The following is a 26,763-nucleotide window of genomic DNA, read 5'->3' as shown; positions in this document are numbered from 1 at the left end:
AGGACCAAAAGTTAATTTCGAGAAATCTGGCCCCAAGGACCAAAAGTTAAACGGGAAAAATGGCTCTAAGGACCAAACGTCAAGTCCGAGAAATTCGGCCCCAAGGACCAAAAGTAAGTTCGAGAAATTCGGACCTAAGGACCAAAAGTAAAGTTGGACAAATCCGGCCCCCAAGGGCCAAAAGTCAAGGGAATATGTCACGACCACCACCATAGGATAGAGAATGCCTTCCGCGTTTAGAAGTTGGTTACCTTCCACTCAAATAGTTTATTATTAATAAAGATAAAGAGTTTATAATATTAATGTATTATATTTTCTTTTGTGACAAGCATCAGCTGAGTGTAGAACTGTCTCTGGATTTTGAGCCTATTCTATCTCGAAAAGAAATAAAAAAAACTCCCTGACCTCCTAAAACGAAGCCCCTGGTTTGGAGCACCGAAACTTCGTCATGTCCCCCCGAACGAAAGAAGAAGATATTTTTTTATACATTGATTTTCTTTTTCTAGTTTTCTTAAGTGTTGTATTTTTAGTTTTCTATGATAGGTACTTGTAAGTATGTAAATACATAGGTATAGAATGCTGTATTAATAGGTAAGTGATATTTTTTATTTTTATTTTTTAGATGAGTGTTTCATTGCAGTTTTTATTTCGTAGCAATGAAACAGCTGATACATTAGACTCGTATGGTCTGTGTTCTGTCCCTGATCAGATGGGCAAAAAAGAACACAATACCTACTTGAAATATTTGAATTTATATCCTCAAAATTTGGAGGTACGAGTATGCTTAGTCCAACGCTTTATAAAGGAGGCTAGCTACTTTATGTCTTGAGAATTTAATCTCATCGTTCCCTGCTGCTTGGTATGATGAAATTTTAATCTGGAGGTTGGTGGTTCGAGTTCAAGTCATGAAAGAGTGCAGGGAACGATATGTGTGACGAAATTTACATACGCTCAACACAATTATAATTCCCATTTTAATTTTACTTTCTATTATCAACATGTTTGTATTTATTTTTGTACAATTATTTAGTGTATTTGGCAGGGAACGACGTTTATAACGAGCATTTGTGCTTAACACAATGAAAATTCCTCAACTCCATTTCCTTTCTATTTACCTTACCAATTGGCACTACAGCCCGGGGTGGGCCTTGGCCTCCTCAACAATTCGCCTCCACTCGCTTCGGTTCTTGACTTTCGTTCCATATGCTGTTGTCTTCATCACTTTTAAATCATTAACAACCTGGTCCATCCATCTCAGCCGTGGTCTTCCTTTCTTTCTTGTGGCATATATCTTCGTAGTCGATATCTTTTTGGGCATCCTCCCCTCCTCCATTCTTCGAACATGGCCAAACCATCTTCCTTTCTATTTCCCATTTATTATTGTTATTTCTATTACTATTTCGTCATTTCCAGGGACCTGTATGTCGAATGCAATCCCGACTCGTGCCCCGCGCGCACCAAATGTCAGAACCGGGACTTCGAGACCCGCAACTATCCGCCCCTGGAGGTGTTCAATACAGGGTCCCGCGGCTGGGGGCTCAAAGCGCTTACCGACCTGAAGCGGGGACAGTTTGTGGTGGAGTATGTGGGGGAGATGATAGATCAAAAGGAACTGAATAGGCGGAGGAGAGACATGGATAGGAATAACGATCACAATTATTACTTTCTCAGCTTGGACAATTCAAGATATATTGATGCTGGTGAGTAGACCGCTGATTTAGAACCCTATTTTTCAGCTTTCTTGGGGAGGAGAAGGTTTACTAGAAAGAATGAAAGTCCGATTTTTTTTTTTTTTTTTTTTTTTTTTTTTTCCAATACCAAAATTTTGTTTTTTTTCTTTAAACAGGGCGTAGGTCAGTCAAGTCTGGCCGAAGGACTTAAAAGAGAAAGAATACCAGCCTGAAATTTTCCTTGCTAGAGAAATAGCAAAGGTTGAGTGCGAAGGGCATCCATTCGTAAATTTTTTGTACCCAAAACCAAATGTCAGCCCAAAGCAATCACAAAAAAATGAAAGTCCGTTTTTTTTTTTTTTTTTTTTTTTTTTTTTTTCGCAATACCTAGAATCTGGCTTGTCCTTTAAACAGGGCGTAGGTCAGTCAAGTCTGGCCGAAGGACTTAAAAGAGAAAGAATACCAGCCTGAAATTTTCCTTGCTAGAGAAATAGCAAAGGTTGAGTGCGAAGGGCATCCATTCGTAAATTTTTTGTACCCAAAACCAAATGTCAGCCCAAAGCAATCACTCGAAGGCTGATTGAAAGGCTGACGAAAAATGCCGACCCCGTCTGAATAAGGAAAAAGGTGAAGAAGAGGAAGAATGTAATACCTACCTAGAATGTCGTGAAAAATGTAAGAAATAATTTGAAAACTTATCGTACTCAAACTAAACGATTGCTTCCATTCCTCCGTCCCTATTTCAGGTAAGAAAGGCAACCTGGCACGGTTCATGAACCACTCGTGCGAGCCCAACTGCACGGCCGAGAAGTGGACCGTGTCCGGGGACACGCGCGTGGGCCTGTTCGCCCTGCGCGATGTGCCCGCGGGCACTGAGCTCGTGTTCAACTACGAGCTGCAGAAGGCGGACAACGACGGGATGCGCCGCTGCATGTGCGGGGCCGCGAGCTGCTCGGGATTCATCGGGGCGAAGAAGGCCGTGCCGCCGACCTCGGAGTGCGAGAAGGGAAAGGAAGTGACGCGGGCGAGGAAGGCGCTCAAGGCGCGGAGGAGGAATAGGCGGGGTGCGAGTTCGGGCGGAGAGAAGGGCGAGGTGCCGGCCGTCGTGGAGGTGTGCGAGCGGTGTGGCGCGGAAGGCGGGGAGATGCTGCGGTGTGCTTTGTCCAGGTAATGAAATCTGAAATGTGTTTTTTTTTTTTCACTTCACCAACCTTAATGGTGTTGTGGTTAGCACGGTAGACTTTGAATCTGGAGGTTGGTGATTCGAGTCCAAGGGGGGAACGATATTGTAATGTAATGTTGCTTTATTTATTTTTCATATAAATTTATACATTTGTTATAAGCATTGAAGTATGCTTAACACAATTGAAAATTCCTTTACTTGTTTTATTTAAAGCATTTTTTTTGTAACAATTTGCTATGGAAATTTTAAACAGGGAATAGTCCAGCTTAGTCTGGTTGGGGGACTGTAAACGGGATGGATACCAATCTGAATAAGGAGAAGAACCTGTGTTTATTTACTTATGTACATTATATTTAATCTCATTTGTCTTCTCAGGTGTCGGCTGAGTTACCACGTGGCCTGTGCTAGTATTCCTGTGCTACCTTCTGCTTCTGCAAACCCTGGGTTGCCCTCTGGTACTCCCGTTCAAACCCCTACTCATACTACCGTCAGCGAAAACACTGGGTTGCCTGAAGGTGCTAAGGCAACCTTATCTAGTTCGAGTGACCTACCTGGTGGAACTATTGGATTGCCTGAGACAATTGGTTTGCCAAATAAATCTTTTGGTTTGCCTACTGAAAGTGCTGATGCTAGTGAAAGTTCCACTACAACCCTACCTACTGATTCGAACCCAACCAGATCAACTGAAATTCCGTCAGTACCTGAAAGTTCCACTAATTCTGTGGGAACAACCTCAGCTGGTTCCATTCCAACAACTACTTTAGACTCTGCTCTTGGAACATCCATTTCTAGTGGACAATCAACTTCCAGTTCAGTGGAGGGATCTGGTGGAAGTTCAAGTCTATTAACTGCTGCTTTGTCTACTAATGATCCTAGTACCTCTGATGTGATATCGACCCCTAGCAATTCTACCCCTGGAACTGACCAGAGTAAGTTTTTGACCCAACGAAAGCAAGCTCTAGTTTTAGGCATTCACCTTATCCACTGAAAACCATTAACTCAAGAGTCCATTATAATGTCTGTTCACCTCCCTCTATGCATGGGATATGTCTCAATTGAAATCGAATGAAACAATTCATCTTCAAATCAGCACTTATAGGACTCACCTCATTTTCAGTTCCTTCATTTCTTGTTCTTTGGCTTGCTTCATCTCTTCAGTTAATTCTTTCTCATCCACATCGTCCACCTGTAACAATTTACAAATTCCCATACCACTCTTTTCAGATCCACATTTTAATAATGTCATTAGATAAATTCAAAACTACTTACAGAACATAGGGTCCCATAATATTACATACAGTTAGATAGAATAGGAGGTTAATGTGTAATGGGAGAGTTCAATGCACCAGATTCTCCTGAGCTTCAAGAAGACGTTCTCTCTCCTTCTACTCTCTTTCTCGTAGAGTAAAATGTTCCTTAAAAACCACCTTGTTATTTTATTACAACACCTGATAAGAACATTGTTCCTCGCATGATTGATTAGTTTTGCCGTGTAGAGTGCGAATTAATGGGAAAATACATTTCCAACATGAAATACTGTCATAGAATAACGTTTTATAAAATTTTTAGTAAAAACTAAATACACGAAGAATTTTGTTTTAATAATGTCATTAGATAAATTCAAAACTACTTACAGAACATAGGGTCCCATAATATTACATACAGTTAGATAGAATAGGAGGTTATGTGTAATGGGGGAGTTCAATGCACCAGATTCTCCTGAGCTTCAAGAAGACGTTCTCTCTCCTCTTCCATTACCTGCTCCCTGGAGTAATAGAGAGAAAGAGAAATTTTGATAAGTATTGGATGTTTTCTCGAGTTCCCTTGCTAAAGAAATAGTAAAGGTTGAGTAGATCCACATGCTTTCAATATCTGTTCAAGCTTGTTTTCTTGTTCTTCAGTTTCCTGTCGTGGAATGAAAAGAATTAGACCAAGTCATAATTTTCTTCACCTTGTATCTACAATCTCATGTTAAAAATGTTTGGTAATCTCTGAGGATGATTGGAGACTAGGTCCAAACAGTACCAAGTCTGTCATTCTACCTACATTTTTGTGTAGATTAATTACAGTAAGTAGCTATTTATATTTTGGGTTGTAATGATCCAGATCCAAGGGCTTGATTGTTAGACTAAATAGCTACTGCAGGTACAAAGTTTGGCCATTACAATTTGACATTCTGATTGAGCAGTCTCATTTAATAAAAACCCAATATGCATTTCAATCCACGGGCCTAATGCAGTTGCTAAGGCATTGGATTTATAACTAAGACAAGACAGGGTTTATACACTTTTCCCGGAATGAAATTCCATGACTTTTCCAGGAAAATAAGGGGGTAGAGGTACTTAAAAATCAGTAAGATTTCCCCTTCATTTCAATAAAATATGCAATATGCAGAACGTCAATGAATATGAGGGGGAATGCATCGCAGGCAGTTTTTCAGAAAAACTTGATATTTAATTTGAAAATTTTTAATTTTTGACCGGGTGGCAAATTCCATGACTTTTCCAGAACATTTGGCCTCCTTCTCATTCAGGGATCCAATTGTAAGATCTCTTGAAGGTGAGATATTGTATAGGATTGGAGTAAAGACCCTCCACTCTCAGACTTGGGGTTCTGGAAAATTGCTTGGAAGTCAAAAACCATAATTTTATTACCACTGGTCTGTGTCCAAAGTGCTAGACGTGGGTTCGATTTCCGCCTGGGGCAAACTTTATCCTAAACAGATAAAGTTCGTTCTCGGAACGACTGGCTTTTTCCTGTTTTATCCTTTGCTCTTCATTTTCAGAATAAGAAAACCTCTGTTGTTACAGTTTCCTCTATCAAACCATTTAAAAAATAAATAAAATTTCTCTTTTCCCCCAGATTACAAAAAGTTCCAACCACCAGTGTACAAGTACGTTCCAGAGAACACCGAGTTCCGCAGCATCATCACCAACTATTATGACCTGGTCAAGTTACGGAAACAAAAACTACAAGACTCTCTGTCTAATGATACCAGTGAGATACCAAACCCAACCAAACAACTTGGAGAACCAGATAGACTGCTGAATCAGCCAGAGAGTCAAACAAGACAACAACCTCTGGATGACACTCGTGAACAACATCTCAATCAAACTAGTGAACAACATCTGAATCCCACTAGTGAACAACATCTGAATGAAACATATGACGAGTGCCTGGACTGAAGAATGCTTAGAGGAGAAAAAGTCTGCAGTATATCTGTATTGTAGAATCAAAGGGTTGCCAGCGGCGATAGCACGTTAAATACAGTTGTTCCCAATAAATCACCAAAGTTGAGTAACGTTGCGCGTGGTTAGTATCCGAATTGGTGACCATCTGGGTAATCAGGTCCTGCTGGCTTTTCCGTAGCACGTTAAATACAGTTGTTCCCAATAAATCACCAAAGTTGAGTAACGTTGCGCGTGGTTAGTATCCGAATTGGTGACCATCTGGGCAATCAGGTCCTGCTGGCTTTTCCGTCCCCCTCTCAGGTGAGGTGAGGTTTGTTTGGCCAGATGATTTGATATAATAAAGTTCAGTTTGCATTCTGGAAATCTGTGTCCTCATTTGTAAAACAAGGTTAATATGAGTAAGCGGGTAGCTTGGAGGGCGAAACCTCCGTCAATAAAACCTTTAGCAGTTGTAGAGTGGGGGTAAACTACCCTTTAAAAAATATCTGTTAAAAAATTTGCCATATACGGAAATAAAAAGACATACGGTTTGATTTTTAATAGAAAATAGAAAAATTTCGCGTTCTTTATTTTTTTATTTACAGCTCAAAATTTTTATTATTAGTGTGGAATGTGTGGCGATGAAAAATGAATGAGAAAAACAAGGAGTGAATTTCAAATGAAAATGATGCTAAAATTTTGATAAGGAAACAAAACAAGTTAACGTAGCCACCAAGATGTACATATATCGAAATCCCTTTAAAAAATATCTGTTAAAAAATTTGCCATATACGGAAATAAAAAGACATACGGTTTGATTTTTAATAGAAAATAGAAAAATTTTGCGTTCTTTATTATTTTTTTTTTTATTTACAGCTCAAAAATTTTATTATTAGTGTGGAATGTGTGGCGATGAAAAATGAATGAGAAAAACGAGGAGTGAATTTCAAATGAAAATGATGCTAAAATTTTGATAAGGAAACAAAACAAGTTAACGTAGCCACCAAGATGTACATATATCGAACTAGATTTTATCCAATTGATAACCATGGGACTTACGTCTGTAAATGATATTCGTAATTTAGAAATAGAAATTAGGAATAAATATAATTTTGATTAAAAAAAAAACATCGGCTTTGAATCCAAACAAATGAAAAGAATTTTGGTAACTTTTAGATAGTGTGTGTTAATGCTAAGCATTTGATAGCACCACGGTAACTTAACAATAATATTGGTAACTTTATGTAAACAAAATAAATAAACTTAACTGAGTATTTCGATTGGAGTTCAGGAAAAAAATGAGATGGAAAATGAAAAATTAGCATTTAGCATGAAAATCGTAGAACAAAATTGTAAAAATAAAACAAATACAACCTTATAAAAATATAAAAGACAAATAGGTAGACAAAATAGGTAAAAAAAATGTTGAAAAAGTAAAAAAAAAGGCAAGATAAAGAGGAATTCATTTTTATAAATAACAAAATTTCGAAGCCCCAAGAGAGGCCTCGGAAGTAACAAAGTATTCTAAATCTAGCGGGCAATTATTCTAACTTAAACGCGAACTAAACGTAAAAAAATATTAGAGCAATATTGTAGATTTTTAAAATGAAACCCTTGTCATTTGAAAACCAGGGTAATCTGTCGTGTGTAGATCGGAGTTGTTTAGTGAGCTTAAACTATGGATTATTTCAGAATGTACAAATAAAACAAATACATTAATCATGAACAGCAGCGTTGATAAGCTTCCTCTCTTTTTATCTCTTTGAATCCATGTTGAAAATCAGAATTAGAAAAGTAATATCCTCCTATCGAACCTCGTCGTAAGAATTTCAACAAACTAAAAAAAAATACAAATCACGGGACCTCAAGAAATCTTCATTAGAATAATTCCCTTATAGGGAGTTTATAAGGTGGTTTGGTTTATATTTTCGTGATTCAGGCCTTTGAGGCTATAAAATAGGCCACAGCATAACTTTTAGTTTCCGATTTTCCCAAGCGAAAAAATTACTCTTATAATTCCAAACTTTCTGAATTCAATCCAAACACAAGAATATTTTACCATATAAATAATAAAATTTCACCTATACCCTCAAGTTGGCAACGCGAAGTAGGAGTAGTCTTTAAATCAATTTTAATTCTCTGATATAGGTAATCATGATGAGATATTCCTGTGTCAAAAGGAAGAGGTTGGGTGGTAGAGCTCACATTATTCATGATAATAACTTAGACCTCACAGAACCTAAATATTTGAGCGTACTAGGTTCCACGAATCACACTTCGCCTGCGGAGGTGTTAAATATTATATTACAAAATGTCCACTTAAATATTATGGAAAGACCCCTCACAGAACCTAAATATTTGAGCGTACTAGGTTCCACGAATCACACTTCGCCTGCGGAGGTGTTAAATATTATATTACAAAATGTCGACTTAAATATTATGGAAAGACGCTGTTGTGTTCTCTCAGTAGAGCAATGTGGAATACGGTAAGGCCGGGGTTCTGGTTAGCTCTCTTGTCACCTGGGGGAGAGGAAGCAATGTTGGGTTTATTTCAATGATTGACCGCGGACTCAACTCGCCTGTTAAGTGACTGGAGTCCGCAGTAACATTTCACTCCTTTTAACTGGATTTCTAGCTGTACAGAAAGAGAAGTGCTTTTTGTCCAACTGATTTAAATTCTCTTAACATTATCGTATTTACAAGAGTTTACTAAGATTAGCTGTTCATTTAGGAAGAAGCAGAGTATTTTCGAATCTTCTTCAGCTAGTTTCATTTAAAACTCGCTGAAAAGAGAATCAGACTGTTGTGTTCTCTCAGTAGAGCAATGTGGAATACGGTAAGGCCGGGGTTCTGGTTAGCTCTCTTGTCACCTGGGGGAGAGGAAGCAAGGTTGGATTTATTTCAATGATTCGGGACTCAACACGTTGTGTGTGTTTTAATGACCGCGGACTCAACTCGCCTGTTAAGTGACTGGAGTCCGCAGTAACATTTCACTCCTTTCAACTGGATTTCTAGCTGTACAGAAAGAGAAGTACTTTTTGTCCAACTGAACTATAATCTTCCTTTCGGCAACTACGGACTCAACTCGCCTGTTAAGTGACTGGAGTCCGCAGTAACATTTCACTCCTTTCAACTGGATTTCTAGCTGTACAGAAAGAGAAGTGCTTTTTGTCCAACTAAAACAAGGTGATTTCTAGTCAGTGACAAATGATTTGATCAGGTTAGCTTAATCTAGCTGGATGAATTATCAAAGTGTGGCCTTAAGCACGAATTACTTTTCATGTCCGTGATTTGGGCACAGTATCTAATCTATTTTGATTCAAAATTTAAATTCCAAATGTTTAGAAAACACCTTGCTTTGTCAGACGGCTTAAAAAATAAATTATTCTAGCTAAAGTTTACCTAACGTTTCTGATTCTAGCTGCAGATTGAACCTAATATTCTGTTGAATTTATTTTTACTCATTTTTAAATGGTCTGAAATGATCTTCGTATATTGTACATAGTGCCTCAATAATTTATAGAGACATCCCATTTGCTTTGTTGGCGTGAGCTCTGATTCTACAGCGTTGTAGAGTTCTTAATTTTATTTTAAAGCTAAATATTTACAAAGAAAGAATAGAATCATTTTGACGACAAAATAGAGAACTGAAATCTCAGTTGATCCATGAAGCCATGTTCTTTCCTAGCTGATTTAAATTCTCTTAACATTATCGTATTTACAAGAGTTTACTAAGATTAGCTGTTCATTTAGGAAGAAGCAGAGTATTTTCGAATCTTATTTAGCTAGTTTCATTATAACTCGCTGAAAAGAGAATCAGCAATACTCTTCAATCTTACAATATGTATTTCATGTGATGAAGCTTTTGGATTTGGCAGTGTTTAAATCTAGAACGGTCAGGAATTTCCTGAAGATATCGGTATATTTCTGTACAATGTTTGAGTCTTTAATATAGCAACACCCAAGAGTTGACACGTTTGTAAACATAAATTTGTAACTTGGGGATTTAGACAGGAAAGTGTTAGTCATATAAAATGGCAGTGATTGTAGGAGGTAGGTGATTTCCTCTGTAGGGAATATCCTTTGACAGTTCGATTAAAGGAAGATAATTGTTGTACAATATCCAATATCCTTTTACAGTTAGATTTAAGAAGGATTACTTCTGGGAGAATCAATAATCTGGAATCCCTCTGTTTAATTATGGTTCGATTAAAGGAAGATAATTGTGGTACAATATCCAATATCCTTTTACAGTTAGATTTAAGAAGGATTACTTCTGGGAGAATTAATAATCTGGAACCCCTCTGTTTACAAACATCAAAAATCGTGTCATCTTGGGTTGTTGTGTGAGTTTTGTTTTAAGGTATCAGGTGTAAATGGGAGGCAGGTATTTGACGCGTTTGGTTTGCGTCCATGCCTCTATAATGAGAGGTTTGACCTCTTATTTCTTCTTGTACAGATATGGGGATTCTTCTTTCCAGAAGCTAAGATCGATGGCTGGAATATGTTCGTAGTCGTTACAGGCAAGCAGTGGGTTCCTGGAAACACAAGAGTTAAGAGTAAGTAAATGGGATTCAGTGCGTTTCACGTGTTAGGGTTCTGGAGATCCTGAACTTAATTCCCGAGATCCTGAGCTTAATTTCCGAGATTCTGAGCTTAATTTCCGAGATCCTGAGCTTAATTTCCGAGATCCTGAGCTTAATTTCCGAGATTCTGAGCTTAATTTCCGAGATCCTGAGCTTGATTTCCGAGATCCTGATCTTAATTTCCGAGATTCTGAGCTTAATTTCCGAGATCCTGAGCTTAATTTCCGAGATCCTGGGCTTAATTTCCGAGATCCTGGGATTAATTCCCGGCAGGAGTCGATCTTTTTTTCGGTCTGTCTTTGCATTTCGGTTTCTCAGGATTGTGAGGACAATTTGAGTAGTCACTTTCAGGGTAAAACTGTCCATCTGTCCAAAGGCTCCAAAGATATCGCCTTTGAGGTAGAGTATGCAAAGTGGTGATCATAGTCATCATTAGGAAATTAGGACTAGATAAAGGTCGGTACTTACTCCTTGGAAATCTTGAGGAAAGCAGCAGGTTGCATGGTGTGGATTTCATCACTGTTGTCACACAGAAGTCTGGCCAAACTGGCTTTCTTGATCTCGGCAAGTTGTTCTGAAATATGGGACATTGGGAAACGCATGGGTTAACATGGGACAGGGGGGAACATACGGACGGATTAATACTATTGGTTCACTGACCTGTAAGCCTCACTGAGAAATGACGTCTTCTACGGAGTACACCTTAGGCCCGATCTATCCAAAAATCGAAAGTACAAAATGTCCCTTGGGTGTTTAACATGAGCCAACTTTCGTCAATCCACTTCTTTCATTGAAGTAACTAGTTCCGTGAACTGTAAAACTAACTCCTGTTACATTGTGGTGTCCTAGAAACAGCTACACAGCAGATCCAATTCATATAGGTACCTACATATAATACATTTAGGTAAAGGTATAGTATAAGGTCTAATTCATTAGTAGATATATTAGATCCATTTAAGATAAAGATCTATCCAAGGTAAAAGTATCGAATATCAGAAGGAAATAATCTTGTATTCATCGACGGACGCAAATTGGCATCTGTTCCTTGTGAGAAAAAAAAGAAGAAGAGGAAGAAGGAGAAAAAAGGCCTGGTGCAGGCCAGGAAAATAACCTCAACATTATGCATGGCAGTGCGCCAGGCCAAGTTACAGTATTTTATTTAAAGTTGCTAAATCTCAAGTTTTTTTTGTGAATTTTCTAAAGAGACATACCTATGTTGTTTCAACAAAATCGGATAAACCGTTCGCTCGAGACCTTTATGGTCAAACAAACAAACAGACTTACGCCATGCCAAATCTTACGCTACGCCACTACATAATAATCGCCCTCATAATAACTGTACAGATATGTGACCTAAGTCAATTGTAAATGCATAAGGAAGATTTAATTCTTGCGGTGGAAAGTGTTCTGTTAGGTCTAAAGATGTATGCAATTCCTGCTGTGATATCTCATGAACATGAGGGTTCCTATAATTCCTATCCTAGAGAAATGCTAATTGTCAACATACAAACATATCCAAGAAATAAAATTACATACGCTTATACAGTGTGTAACAAAAGGAATCAAGAGCCGATAGAACATACATACATTAAATGCACCAGTTCTAAATGGACCACATACAACATATGATAGAACATACATTGAATGCACCAGTTCTAAATGGACCACTCAAGTTAAGGAACGTTGCGCGTGGTTAGTCTTCAAATGGGTGACCATCTGGGCAACAGCGTGCTGCTGGCTTTTCCCGGCCGTGCGGGTAGCTTGTCGCCAAATGGAGGGTTAAGCCCTCGCCACTCTAAGGCCCATCTCACGTAAGCGGGAAAGCGAGTAACCTCTTGAAATCCAGCCATAAGTGATTTTGAAATCAGACTAAAACCGGTTTTCCCGCTGCCGCATGCCGTTTCGGTCACGCGGCCTGTTAGATTAGAACCCAGCGGTAAGGTAAGGTTTCGGCCCCCTAAGAACCACCGGCGATAGCACGTTGAATACACCAGTTCCCAATGGATCACTGAAGTTAAGCAACTTTGCATATGGTTGGTATCCGTATGTGTATCCATGCTGCTGATTTTTACCAGCCCCACTCAGGGTGGGTGAGGTTACTGTGAGGAGACGGGTATTGCCGAATGGAGGGTGAAACCCCGGTTATACGTTTTTAATTTTTATTTTGTCAGTTATAACTACAGAGACGTTGAACCTTTTTGTTATTTAGAGAAGATGAATTCACATTTAAATATAAAAATAAATAAATAATCAATCGCCTCTTTAGCTTCAAATTAAACTTACCTCGCTGGTGAAGTATGGATCAACTTCTTCTTGAGACTGAGTGGTAAGACCTCTGATCAGATTGTCGTGGTTATCTCTCTCCTCAATCAGTTCTGGTCTGTTGAAATGGTCTGACAGTCTCAGTTCAGTCAGGATGTGACGGGATTCAGCGATCAGTCTGGGGGAAAATCAAACGGGGAGTTTTAGAAAAAAAAGAAGAAAATGATGAGGAAGAAGAAAAACACGAGACAGATTTTTGTAAGATTTGATTGTGGGAACTGTAACAACGGAGGTCTTGTCGTCCCGAAATTGAAGAGAGAAAGAGGACAAGATAGGAGAAAACTAGCCTTTCCAAGAACGAACCTTATTCGATTAGGATAATATTCACCAGAAATCGATTCTGCGATCTAGCGCTTACAAGGCAAAGTGCTGATTTCTACTTACTGCAGAGTTCTTTCTACTTGACAGTCTCAGTTCAGTCAGGATGTGACGGGATTCAGCGATCAGTCTGGGGGAAAATCAAACAGGGAGTTTTAGAAAAAAAGAAAAGAGAAAAGAAGAAGAAAATGATGAAGAAGAAAAACACGAGAGAGATTTTTGTAAGATTTGATTGTGGGAACTGTAACAACGGAGGTCTTGTCGTCCCGAGATCGAAGAGAGAAGGAGGACAGGATAGGAGAAAGCCAGCCGTTCCGAGAACGAACCTTATTCGATTAGGATAATATTCACCAGAAATCGATTCTGCGATCTAGCGCTTACAAGGCAAAGTTCTGGTCTGTTGAAATGGTCTGACAGTCTCAGTTCAGTCAGGATGTGACGGGATTCAGCGATCAGTCTGGGGGAAAATCAAACAGTTTTAGAAAAAAAGAAAAGAAGAAGAAGAAAAACACGAGAGAGATTTTTGTAAGATTTGATTGTGGGAACTGTAACAACGGAGGTCTTGTCGTCCCGAAATCCAAGAGAGGAGGAAGACAAGATAGGAGAAAACTAGCCTTTCCGAGAACGAACCTTATTCGATTAGGATAATATTCAGATTCACCAGAAATCGATTCTGCGATCTAGCGCTTACAAGGCAAAGTGCTGATTTCTACTTACTGCAGAGTTCCTTGGACGGAAGAGTGGAAGTATCTGAAGGCAGCGGTGGCATGTTCGTTCAACACGTTGGGTTCCACACGGTCATTGTAGTCGTTGACGTATCCCTTGGTGTTGTAGGTCAGCTTGTACTTGATGGCGTTCTCTTGTCCTGCGGAAGTCAACGGGACAAAATTAACATTTTTTTCTCTCAACAGAGAATGTTTTCAAAAAATCGTTGTCTCGATAGCTCGAAACCCATTTCAGAAGATGGAAACTTCAAACTTCAAGGCAATAGCAAGTTGAATGTGATTTGTATCTGGTTGGGTAACCGTAAGACCCTATCCAGGATTTTGGGGGAGCCCGAGGTAATCGTCTAGCGTCTGTGACAATAAGAGCTGTCGTTTATTTCGGGGTGGACTCAACAGATTGTTTATTTGGCATGTTCGTTCAACACGTTGGGTTCCACACGGTCATTGTAGTCGTTGACGTATCCCTTGGTGTTGTAGGTCAGCTTGTACTTGATAGCGTTCTCTTGTCCTGCGGAAGTCAACGGGACAAAATTAACATTTTTTTCTCTCAACAGAGAATGTCTTCAAAAAATCGTTGTCTCGATAGCTCGAAACCCATTTCAGAAGATGGAAACTTCAAGGCAATAGCAAGTTGAATGTGATTTGTATCTGGTTGGGTAATCGCAAGACCGTATCCAGGATTTTGGGGGGCCCGAGGTAATCGTCTATGAATTTCCTCCTTTTTCCAGGCCAAGGATACCTAAGTCAAATAGGGAACTTGCTCAAATATCTAGCTCACAAGCATGGCTGCATTGTACTCACCACCAATCTACTATCCATCTCTTCTGAGCCACATGAAGAGGACAGACCGGGTATGGGCAAATATTGGAACCATGTACCCAATGTGCGAATCAAGATGGTGGAATCCAACGACCATCATGTCCTATCCATTATGCAGACCAATAGCAGAAAGCTGAAAGTCAACCAGTCAGTAAATGTCCGTATTTCACTGTCTGGTGTTGATTGAACACTGGATAATAGACCTCTTGAGTGATGACGTAAGATTGAAAGATAGCATTGCTTGAAAAAAGAAGTACCTCGGAACCGTGAAAAGACCGCTTTTACATCCGTGCCTGTTCGGGAACGGAAACGTTTGGTCGGAAAATTTCCGCCCCAGCCGGGATTTGAACCCAACACCTCCGGTCAGTCACTTGACCACAGATATTGCTAATTGATTATTAATTTCTTCTTCTTCTACTTATTCTTCTTCTTCTTCTTCTGCTTCTTTAATTTGTGTTCATCAGGGGCTTTCATTGCTTCAAAATTCTCTATTAGCCTTTGAGCAATGTTTTCCTCGAAAATAACGTCCTGCTCGAGAGGTCTCTGCAGGAGACTGAAATTTTACCAATCTGAACTGAAAGCAAAAATCAGAGGATCTTCGTATTTTGATATCGGTTGTTGTAGCTGAACAGTGAGCAGTCAACCTAGAACAGTAGTTTGTCATAGTATTTACAAACCAGTCAGCAATGAAAAGCTACTTTGCTTCTTTTGTAACATAAATCTAATTAGGTTTACTCGAAAATGTTGAACTTTGAAGATTTCTATCAGAGCTTTTGGTTCCTAGGCTCCGATTTGACTAGGTAGGTATGTAGGTATAACAAGAACTTAATCCCTTAGATGTAATGGAAGTTATACCTACTTCTTACTAAGCACATGCGATACGCATTTTTATAATTTTATTAAAGTGTATAAGTACTTGAGTAGATAAAATTAAGTAGTTTTTTTTTTTAAATTATAACACAGTACTAGTATATTACTTTAAGGAGTTCCTGTGACCCTAGAATGCACAATAGAGGATATGCATTTTGGTAAAAAAAGTAGAAAGAAAGGTCGATTCCTACTTAAAAAGTTGTAAAACATCCAAATCTGAAGTGTCAAAACAACGAAAAAGTGTTTTAACCTAGACATAAGTCTACAAGGTCCATTTTCCAATAACCAACCTACCTATTTTCCATTGCATTAGGTTTACGCACATCTGCATCATGCAAGACTTTATGGCAGTAAGCTCTTCCGCCCAACCAAATTTCTCTTGAGAGATGTCTATATTTTTATTAAATATGTTTAGTTTCCTTGAAATTCCTTGTTTCCTTGAAAAAGTCCACGGAGATGGACGAAACTCGAGTCGGATAAGATCAAAACCGGAACGTTTATCCATTGTATCATATAAAGGTAATAAGTTTTGTAGTTACCTATTTCATAACTTTAGATGTCTATATTGTCTATGTTAAACAAACAACATGTAAACAAATAGCTGCAACATTAGTATTGTATAGCAACAAACACTAATGTTGTTTACATAGTGTGTTCTTGTACCCAATACTGAGTTTGTCATGAGTACATAATGAAAAAGCAAATTTCCGCCTTTTGTTTAATGACATTTTTTTTTATAACCCCCTAATAAGATACCAAGTTACAAAGCAAACACACATTACTGTTATAGGATGCTCTTAAAACTTGTACATATTGAAATTGCTTAACACAAAGAATCCACTCTAAGTTTTTTTTTTTTTTTTTTTTTTTTTTTTTTTCGCAATACCTAGAATCTGGCTTGTCCTTTAAACAGGGCGTAGGTCAGTCAAGTCTGGCCGAAGGACTTAAAAGAGAAAGAATACCAGCCTGAAATTTTCCTTGCTAGAGAAATAGCAAAGGTTGAGTGCGAAGGGCATCCATTCGTAAATTTTTTGTACCCAAAACCAAATGTCAGCCCAAAGCAATCACTCGAAGGCTGATTGAAAGGCTGACGAAAAATGCCGACCCCGTCTGAATAAGGAAAAAGGTGAAGAAGAGGAAGAATGTAATACCTACCTAGAATGTCGTGAAAAATGTAAGAAATAATTTGAAAACTTATCGTACTCAAACTAAACGATTGCTTCCATTCCTCCGTCCCTATTTCAGGTAAGAAAGGCAACCTGGCACGGTTCATGAACCACTCGTGCGAGCCCAACTGCACGGCCGAGAAGTGGACCGTGTCCGGGGACACGCGCGTGGGCCTGTTCGCCCTGCGCGATGTGCCCGCGGGCACTGAGCTCGTGTTCAACTACGAGCTGCAGAAGGCGGACAACGACGGGATGCGCCGCTGCATGTGCGGGGCCGCGAGCTGCTCGGGATTCATCGGGGCGAAGAAGGCCGTGCCGCCGACCTCGGAGTGCGAGAAGGGAAAGGAAGTGACGCGGGCGAGGAAGGCGCTCAAGGCGCGGAGGAGGAATAGGCGGGGTGCAAGTTCGGGCGGAGAGAAGGGCGAGGTGCCGGCCGTCGTGGAGGTGTGCGAGCGGTGTGGCGAAGAAGGCGGGGAGATGCTGCGGTGTGCTTTGTCCAGGTAATGATTTTTTTTTTTTACTTCACCAACCTTAGTGGTGTTGTGGTTAGCACGGTAGACTTTGAATCTGGAGGTTGGTGATTCGAGTCCAAGGGGGGAACGACATTGTAATGTAGTGTTGCTTTATTTATTTTTCATATAAATTTATACATTTTTTATAAGCATTGAAGTATGCTTAACACAATTGAAAATTCCTTTACTTTACTTTTTTTATTTAAAGCATTTTTTGTAACAATTTGCTAGGGAAATTTTAAACAGGGAATAGTCCAGCTTAGTCTAGTTGGGGGACTGTACACGGGATGGATAGGTACCAATCTGAATAAGGAGAAGAAGCTGTGTTTATTTACTTATGTACATTATATTTAATCTCATTTGTCTTCTCAGGTGTCGGCTGAGTTACCACGTGGCCTGTGCTAGTATTCCTGTGCTAACTTCTGCTTCTACAAACCCTGGGTTACCCTCTGGTACTCCCGTTCAAACCCCTACTCATACTGCCCCTAGCGAAAACACTGGGTTGCCTGAAGGTACTAAGGCAACCTTATCTAGTTTGAGTGACCTACCTGGTGGAACTATTGGGTTGCCTGAAACAATTGGTTTGCCAAATAAATCTTCTGGTTTGCCTACTGAAAGTGCTGATGCTAGCGAAAGTTCCACTACAACCCTACCTACTGATTCGAACCCAACCAGATCAACTGAAATTCCATCAGTACCTGAAAGTTCCACTAATTCTGTGGGAACAACCTCAGCTGGTTCCATTCCAACAACTACTTTAGACTCTGCTCTTGGAACATCCATTTCTAGTGGACAATCAACTTCCAGTTCAGTGGAGGGATCTGGTGGAAGTTCAAGTCTACTAACTGCTGCTGTGTCTACTAATGTTCCTAGTACCTCTGATGTGATATCGACCCCTAGCAATTCTACCCTGGAACTGACCAGAGTAAAGTTTTTGACCCAACGAAAGCAAGCTCTAGTTTTTATCACCTACTAGCCTGAATTCCGTCGCTTCGTCCGGAATCCCGCTAGTTCATCCCGAGGCATGGGCAAACTTGTGGAAAAGGCATGGCCGAACTTGGTTGTCAAACTAAAAACATAAACGAAACTCAAATATTAGGCGAGTGAGGAAAAGTTTTCTCTCCCGCAGTCTCTGCAGCTGCACTCTGTGTATTTATGGTGATTTTAGCGATCAAAAATTGATCATATCTCAGGATCGGTTTAGATTTTCGCAAAATCCTTTCTTATTGCACACCTAGACCATAAAAGGAATATTCCTACCAAATTTCAGCTTTCTAGGTGTTGTGGTTCTAGAGATAGAGCGATCAGTGTGTGAACTATGAAATGTGAACTGTGAATGGATCTCGTTCTTATAATATAAGATTAGTTTTTTTTTTTTTTTTTTAGAGAGAGAGTTTATGGAAGGAACTGTAACGGCATACGTCTTAACGTAGAAACACGTGACGTGAAAGTGTATCTACCTTTATCGTCCCGAAATCGAGAGAAAGAGGAAAAGACAGAAGAAAGCCAGATGTTCTGAGAACGAGCCTTACATGTTCAGGATAAAGTTCGGCCCGAGCGGGATTCGAACCCGCGACTTAGCCCTTACAAGGTACAACTCAGACTTGTGGCCCCTGATTTAAACAGTTTATTCTTCAGTTTACTGGGGCACTAGTTTAGTCCAAGTTTTGTGTATTGTGTTTCAGACAAATGGATTTGTCCACTGCATGGCTGTATGATTTGTAGGAAGCGACATACGATCAAGTGTAAATATTGTAACAGTAGCTACTGTAAAGAACATCGAAATCATCTGTGTTATGATGTAAGTAGAATGGAATTTTAATTGTGTTAAGCATACTTGAATGCTCACCACAAATATCGTTCCCAGATTGATAAGTGAAAAAACTCAGACTTAAAAAATAGTCAAATGTTTAAATTTAAAGTTCAAAAGGTGGCTAATAAAATGGATAATTAAAGAAAGAAGAAGAAAAAGAACTCAAACCACGAACCTTCCTATACGAAATCCATTGTGCAAACCACTTAAGTTTTATTAATTTTGTAATACAAAAAAAGCTCCTTTTCTTCTTTGAATATTAATAAGAGAAGTATTATAAGTACCTAATACGTATAAGTAGGGCCATCGGATTTCATAAACGCCCTTTGTCACTGCGACCTGGTTAGATCTTTTGTGACATTGAATATAAGAGAAAAAATTTCATGTGTAAATTCAGCAATAGTTTGATCGCATTCCCCATTTTCTCTTCCTCCACAGATCTCCCTATCGCCTCACAAGGCGCGCACCCCCGGCTCCCACGCCTCCACGCCGGGGGCTGCCCCTCTCTCCCTCACCGAGCGAGAAAAACGCACCCTCCGCCGAAACTGTGGCGTGACGAGCAACGAAGAAATCGACAACTACATCAAAACCGTCGGTACGGTCGGGGGCGATATGCTGGCCTCGGACCTGGGCGCTGATAAACTAGTCGGCGGGACGAAACGTAAGTCTTCCGCGACTAGCTCGAGACACGCGTCTAGCGATTCTGTCCAGGCGGAGGAAGCGTCTCTCGCCCGCCAAGATAAGAGGCACGCGTCTAGCGATTCTGTCCAGGCGGAGGAAGCTTCTCTCGCCCGCCAAGACAAGAGGCACCCGTCTACCGAAAATTCGGGCGGGACGAAACGTAAATCTTCGGCGAACCGGTCCAGACTCGCGTCTAGCGAAGAGAGCTCGAGTTGAGGCACGCGTCTAGCGATTCTGTCCAGGCGGAGGAAGCTTCTCTCGCCCGCCAAGACAAGAGGCACCCGTCTACCGAAAATTCGGGCGAGACGAAACGTAAATCTTCGGCAAACCGGTCCAGACTCGCGTCTAGCGAAGAGAGCTCGAGTTTGGCGGGGACAAGCGAGGTTCCCGCCGAGGCCGAGAGGGCTGCTAGCGGGATCGAGTCAAGGCGGCGGAAGCGAGTGTCTACGCCCGAGGAGCTGACTGGGACTACGGACGATGGTGATAGCAGAGTTGGCCGTGCTGTGAGCAAAGTTGGTGCGTCAGAGAGCAATGTTGGTGCCTCAGGAATCAAAGTTGAAGGCGATACAAGAATCAAAGTTGAGAATACAGGAATAGTAAGCAGAGTCAGAGCTTCAGAAAGCAAAGTCGATACAGGATTCAAAGTTGGCTATTCAGGAAGAAAAGTCAGTGATGTAGGAAGCCAGGGTAACGCTGTACAACGCACCGTTGGATCCGTTGGTGAAAGTGTTCCAGCATCGGTGGACACCGTTGAGGAAACCGCTGTGAGTGATGGTGAGAGTGTTGCAGCATCGGGGAGAAAGGTAAAAGAAACGGATGTGCCCCGGGAAACTGGATCGAGCCGGGCCCGACCGGAAAAGGTAGGCGACTGTAAGGAGGAGAAGAGAGAGGTAAGTGATGATAGTGAGAGTGATAGGAATAGGGATAGAAATAAGGATAGTAAGGGTGAGAGAAATGAGGATAGTAACAGTGATAAGATAAAAGTTGCCGTTGGTGAAAGTGTTCCAGCATCGGTGGACACCGTTGAGGAAACCGCTGTGAGTGATGGTGAGAGTGTTGCAGCATCGGGGAGAAAAGTAAAAGAAACGGATGTGCCCCGGGAAACTGGTTCGAGCCGGGCCCAACCGGAAAAGGTAGGCGACTGTAAGGAGGAGAAGAGAGAGGTAAGTGATGATAGTGAGAGTGATAGGAATGAGGATAGTAAGGGTGAGAGAAATGAGGATAGTAACAGTGATAAGATAAAAGTTAGTGAGAGTAAGAGAATGGAAAAGGTTGGTGTGAGTGGTAGAAATAAGGAAAGTCAGAGTGATGGGAATAAGGATAGTAAAAGTGATAGGATAAAGGAAAGTGAGGGTGATGGGATAAAAGTTGGTGAGAGGGAGAGAGTAGAAAAGGTTGGCGAAAGTGAGAGAAACAAGGAAAGAAAGAGTGAGAGAATTAGGGAAAGTGAGAGAGTAGAAAAGATGGAACTGAAGAAAGAGAGAAAGGAAGATGGAGAGAAAGTGGTTGAAGAGGAGAAAGGTCAGGTTGAGAAAGACACGAGTGACATAATGGAGAAAGAAATAAATGAGATTGGAAAGGAAGAGGGAAATAATATTGTGGAGAAAGAAAGAACTAAGAGAGTGGATAAAGAGAGCAATGAGATTGAAAAGGAAGAGAAATATGAGAGTGGAAAGAAAGAAGGAACTGACATTGTAAAGGAAGAGAAAAGTGAGACTGTGAAAGATATAGATACAAATGAAACTGACAAAGACACAAATAAAAATATTGAGAAAGAGAGAAGTGAAACTCCTGAAGATCAAGATTCGAATGAGAGTTTGGAGAAAGAGAGAATGGTGCGAGTGAGGGTGAGTGTAGAAAGAGTTATGGAGAGTGAAATCAGTGAAAAGAAAGACTTGGATGAGGAAAGAGAAGAAAGTAAAATGGATAGTGAAAGCGAAGATGGTAAAAAAGATGTGAGAGATAAAGGTAAAAGAGATGGTAGTGTAATACAAGACAGCGGTAAAACAGACACCCAAGGTGCTAAGGACAAAGACCAACAAAGTGTAAAGGAAAAAGACAGTTGTACAGTACTTAAAGTAAGTGAAACAAAGGAAAGTAAAGATGTACCTGTAATTGCAGACAGTGCCAATGAAGAAGAGAAAGCTGATGTAGTTGAAAGAAAACACGTGGTTTCGAGTCAAGATATAGAAATCAGTGAAGAAACAGTTGTAGATAATGTAGATGAAAGTGAAGCTAAATATATTGATGAAACTAACACCAAAATTGATAGTCGAAATATTCATGAAAGACAAAACAAAAGTGCCAAAAGAGTTGATATTGAACTTGATTCTAATAGTATTGAAGAGCGTGTAAATAGAAGTAGACTTAGGCGAAATAGTAAGAGGTTTCCTAATGAAATGGGTGCAACCTGGCACGGTTCATGAACCACTCGTGCGAGCCCAACTGCACGGCCGAGAAGTGGACCGTGTCCGGGGACACGCGCGTGGGCCTGTTCGCCCTGCGCGATGTGCCCGCGGGCACTGAGCTCGTGTTCAACTACGAGCTGCAGAAGGCGGACAACGACGGGATGCGCCGCTGCATGTGCGGGGCCGCGAGCTGCTCGGGATTCATCGGGGCGAAGAAGGCCGTGCCGCCGACCTCGGAGTGCGAGAAGGGAAAGGAAGTGACGCGGGCGAGGAAGGCGCTCAAGGCGCGGAGGAGGAATAGGCGGGGTGCAAGTTCGGGCGGAGAGAAGGGCGAGGTGCCGGCCGTCGTGGAGGTGTGCGAGCGGTGTGGCGAAGAAGGCGGGGAGATGCTGCGGTGTGCTTTGTCCAGGTAATGATTTTTTTTTTTTACTTCACCAACCTTAGTGGTGTTGTGGTTAGCACGGTAGACTTTGAATCTGGAGGTTGGTGATTCGAGTCCAAGGGGGGAACGACATTGTAATGTAGTGTTGCTTTATTTATTTTTCATATAAATTTATACATTTTTTATAAGCATTGAAGTATGCTTAACACAATTGAAAATTCCTTTACTTTACTTTTTTTATTTAAAGCATTTTTTGTAACAATTTGCTAGGGAAATTTTAAACAGGGAATAGTCCAGCTTAGTCTAGTTGGGGGACTGTACACGGGATGGATAGGTACCAATCTGAATAAGGAGAAGAAGCTGTGTTTATTTACTTATGTACATTATATTTAATCTCATTTGTCTTCTCAGGTGTCGGCTGAGTTACCACGTGGCCTGTGCTAGTATTCCTGTGCTAACTTCTGCTTCTACAAACCCTGGGTTACCCTCTGGTACTCCCGTTCAAACCCCTACTCATACTGCCCCTAGCGAAAACACTGGGTTGCCTGAAGGTACTAAGGCAACCTTATCTAGTTTGAGTGACCTACCTGGTGGAACTATTGGGTTGCCTGAAACAATTGGTTTGCCAAATAAATCTTCTGGTTTGCCTACTGAAAGTGCTGATGCTAGCGAAAGTTCCACTACAACCCTACCTACTGATTCGAACCCAACCAGATCAACTGAAATTCCAACTAAAGCTAACACTAACAGTACCCCTAAAAATGACTCTAGTAATAAAGTTGACCCAAGTTCTAAACCTAAAATAGACAGTAATCTTCGTAAAGTCGTGTACATACTTACGCCTAGTAACACATCTAAAATTGAAACAGATAAAACTAAAGTTAACACTAACAACACTCCTAAAAATGACTCTAGCAACAGTACTCCTAAAAATGACTCGAAAAATGACAATACACATAAACCTGATAGTCCTGGAAAGCTCTCACCAGAGAAGCTGGAGGAATATTTCGAAAAGCACAACATTGTCGATTGTAATGTCAGTTTGGATGATGTGATTGCGAACCAAACGACCATTGTGGTGTCACCCACCGACAAACTGAAGAATGTAACCACCATAGTGGTGTCACCAGACGGGAAGGTAGTGGTGGAAAAGAAGAAACCAGGAGAGATGGAAACTACCGAAGGCAAAGTCAAAAAGGAAGGTGAAGACGGACAAACTGTGGAGAAAATCGATGAAAGACTGGAAAGAATGGATGAAGACGTTAAGGTGTTGCAAAAAGAGTCGACAAAAGTGGATAAAGAATCGACAAGACCGGTCAAAGACGAGAGACAATCGGCAAAACTGGTGAAAGATTCAACAAAACCAGTGAAAGAATCGCCAACAAAATCAGTTGAAGACGACCTGCCGACGACCAACAAGAAAAAGAAGTCAAGCATCTCGAAAGAGCTGAGGAAACTCATGATCGATATGGTACAACCTGCGAATTTGGACGTTCTGAGTAGCGCCCTTTCTGGAGGTGTTCATAGCGACCAACAGCGTCCCAAGCGGAAATCTCTGAAAGCGACCAAAGATTTGGAGGCGGATAGCAAGGCTGATGAAGCGAACAAAGATGTTGAGGACACCAAATCTTCCAAGCATATCAAAGATGTTGAGACTGACACTAATACTATTAATAACAAAGAAGATAGCGACCTAGGAAACGTTGTGGAAAAGGAAACTCATGATCGATATGGTACAACCTGCGAATTTGGACGTTCTGAGTAGCGCCCTTTCTGGAGGTGTTCATAGCGACCAACAGCGCCCCAAGCGGAAATCCCTGAAAGCGACCAAAGATTTGGTGGATAGCAAGGCTGTTGAAGCGAACAAAGATGTTGAGGACACAAAATCTTCTAAGCATATCAAAGATATTGAGACTGACACTAATACTATTAATACCAAAGATAGCGACCTAGGAAACGTTGTGGAAAGTGGTAGAAAAGTTGTTGTCAGCAAACTCAGAAATATTGAGAGTGGTGCCGAGAAAGAAGTGAAAGATGCGAGTGAAAAAGAAGTCCTCAAAGGTGATAACGAAAATGAGAGTAACCCTACAAGTATAGGTAAGAGAATCACCAGAAAATCGATCAAACTTGATGCTGACAGTAAAGGTGCCACTGAAGGAGTGGCTCCGAGAAAATCTCTAAGGCGTCAACGAACAAGCGATGACACAATACTTGCTGGGAAAGAAAAAATCGGTAAACCTCAAAGGTGATAACGAAAATGAGAGTAACCCTACAAGTATAGGTAAGAGAATCACCAGAAAATCGATCAAACTTGATGCTGACAGTGAAGGTGCCACTGAAGGAGTGGCTCCGAGAAAATCTCTAAGGCGTCAACAAACAAGCGATGACACAATACTTGCTGGGAAAGAAAAAATCGGTAACGATTCTGAAGACAGTCTAGGAAAAGATTTTAGAGAACGTTTAAGAAAACTTCCTGAAAAAACTTCGGTAGGAAAAGATTCCAAAGATGTTAAGGCAATCGCAGTATCCATGAAGAAACAAAGTAAAGAAGTAGAAGAGATGGAAGAAGAAACTGATACCAAAGAATCTCTTACTAGTAAAAGCTTTGATGAACCCAAAGATACTTCTAGCAGAAGGCGATCTTGCCGACAGAAACCAATGGGCGATGCAAAAGACAGCTTGGAAACAGCTGACAAAAACGACAACCTACGCAAAACTAAGGATGTATCTGACCAAATCCAAAATGTGGCCAATGAATGTGAAGACAGACTACCAACTCACGAAGATGTAGAAACCAAACCTAATGTGAACAAACCCAGCAAAGTCACAAACAAAGCTGACAAAGATAGAGATGCAATTGAGGCTGATTCCGATGAAGAAGTCAGTCTACTTGCCAGAGTCAAGAATGGTAGAAAATCCCTTAGAAGTGGAATAGTCGAATCCAAAGAGGACGCCTCCGAACAGAGTGGCAAACGGAAAAGTTCGCGACTTGGTACGAAGACTGACGGAAACGAACGAACTGATTCGGATACTAGCAAAAATGACGGTTCTAGTGGAAAAATTGGTACAAGAAACGGTGAATATGAAGGTGGCGTTCGAATTGCTACCAGAAAGAGTGAAATTAGTGGCACTACCGCCAGAATAACCATACCAGAAAGTGGTACCAACAATTAACATTTTTTTCTCTCGACAGAGAACGTTTTCAAAAAATCGTTGTCTCGATAGCTCGAAACCCATTTCAGAAGATGGAAACTTCAAACTTTAAGGCAATAGCAAGTTGAATGTGATTTGTATCTGGTTGGGTAACCGCAAGACCGTATCCAGGATTTTGGGGGGGGCCGAGGTAATTGTCTAGCAGTCTAGCGTGTGTGACATTAGGAGCTGTCGTTTATTTCGGGGTGGACTCAACAGAATGTTTATCTCGGAACGAGGCATAGGCTCTCGTTCGACTCTGACTTCAAATCCAAATCGAGCAGAACCTCGGGCCGATTCTCATTCATGAAATCTCAATTTGACGAGGAGTTTTCCGCGTTCAGCGTAGAGGAAGAGTCTCGCGGGGAGGCGATGCCCCGTCGGGCGAATCGTGGCTTGGAGGCCTCTAGCGTTTTGCCAGCGAAAGAGCAAGGGCCCACGCTGCAAAGTCCTGAGAAGCGGACCCCGGTCGGGTTTGCTAGACCGTACGGTGCTGGACTCACCATCAAAATTAATTCCCCTTCAAAAATGTAAAATAACCGTGATCTATTCAAAAAGAATTTAAATTTACGCGCGTTTCTAACATGGAAATTCCATTTTCGTAATACGAAAAAAATCCCCATAATCAAGCCAAAACATCGTAACTCCGATCCCCGTGTTCAAAACCCCATAACGTGTGTCATGCGCAGAAACCAAAACTCGTCGAACATTGGACCCGAAACAGGATGCGAAATCTCACCAATAACAAGGTATTTGAATTCAAGGTACTTGTGCAGAAGTCATGTGTGTGGAAGTTTGCTATCAAAGGAACTGATTAAGCAGAAAAGAATCCATCCATTAAGGAAATTGCCTTGTGGATGGTTCTTTTCTGCTTAATGTTTTTGATTTTGGCCCCAGTCATTAGAATAATTTATTGTACAGCATTCAGCAGAAAAGAACCATCCCC

General features: G+C 40.8%; 2 protein-coding genes and 1 long non-coding RNA gene across 3 annotated transcripts; all 3 read left to right on the top strand.

Annotated features, from left to right (window-relative positions):
* Positions 1 to 59: 59 nt before the first annotated feature.
* Positions 60 to 22,243, top strand: LOC103504838 (mucin-22-like; the record flags this gene model as incomplete). Its single annotated transcript, XM_026820277.1, has 9 exons — positions 60 to 147; positions 570 to 591; positions 1,414 to 1,700; positions 2,417 to 2,837; positions 3,229 to 3,782; positions 19,027 to 19,142; positions 19,593 to 20,047; positions 20,200 to 20,821; positions 21,083 to 22,243. Coding segments are annotated over exons 1-9 (3,726 nt in total), but the record flags the coding sequence as incomplete, so codon positions are not given.
* On the top strand, positions 5,357 to 5,831 carry LOC113465629. The gene is made up of 2 exons (XR_003390273.1): positions 5,357 to 5,412; positions 5,716 to 5,831. It is a non-coding gene; the product is annotated as an uncharacterized LOC113465629 (long non-coding RNA).
* A 3-nt stretch (positions 22,244 to 22,246) lies between the features above and the next one.
* Positions 22,247 to 25,799, top strand: LOC103504837 (dentin sialophosphoprotein-like). Its single transcript, XM_017449857.2, has 4 exons — positions 22,247 to 22,652; positions 23,037 to 24,096; positions 24,359 to 24,686; positions 24,871 to 25,799. Exons 1-4 carry the CDS (start codon positions 22,258 to 22,260, stop codon positions 25,797 to 25,799), a joined length of 2,712 nt encoding a protein of 903 aa, XP_017305346.1. The 5' UTR covers positions 22,247 to 22,257.
* Positions 25,800 to 26,763: the final 964 nt, after the last annotated feature.

Source organism: Diaphorina citri, unplaced genomic scaffold (genome assembly GCF_000475195.1).
Source record: "Diaphorina citri unplaced genomic scaffold, Diaci psyllid genome assembly version 1.1 scaffold135, whole genome shotgun sequence".
NCBI lineage: Eukaryota > Metazoa > Arthropoda > Insecta > Hemiptera > Psyllidae > Diaphorina > Diaphorina citri.
This window is presented reverse-complemented; position numbering and strand designations above follow the sequence as displayed.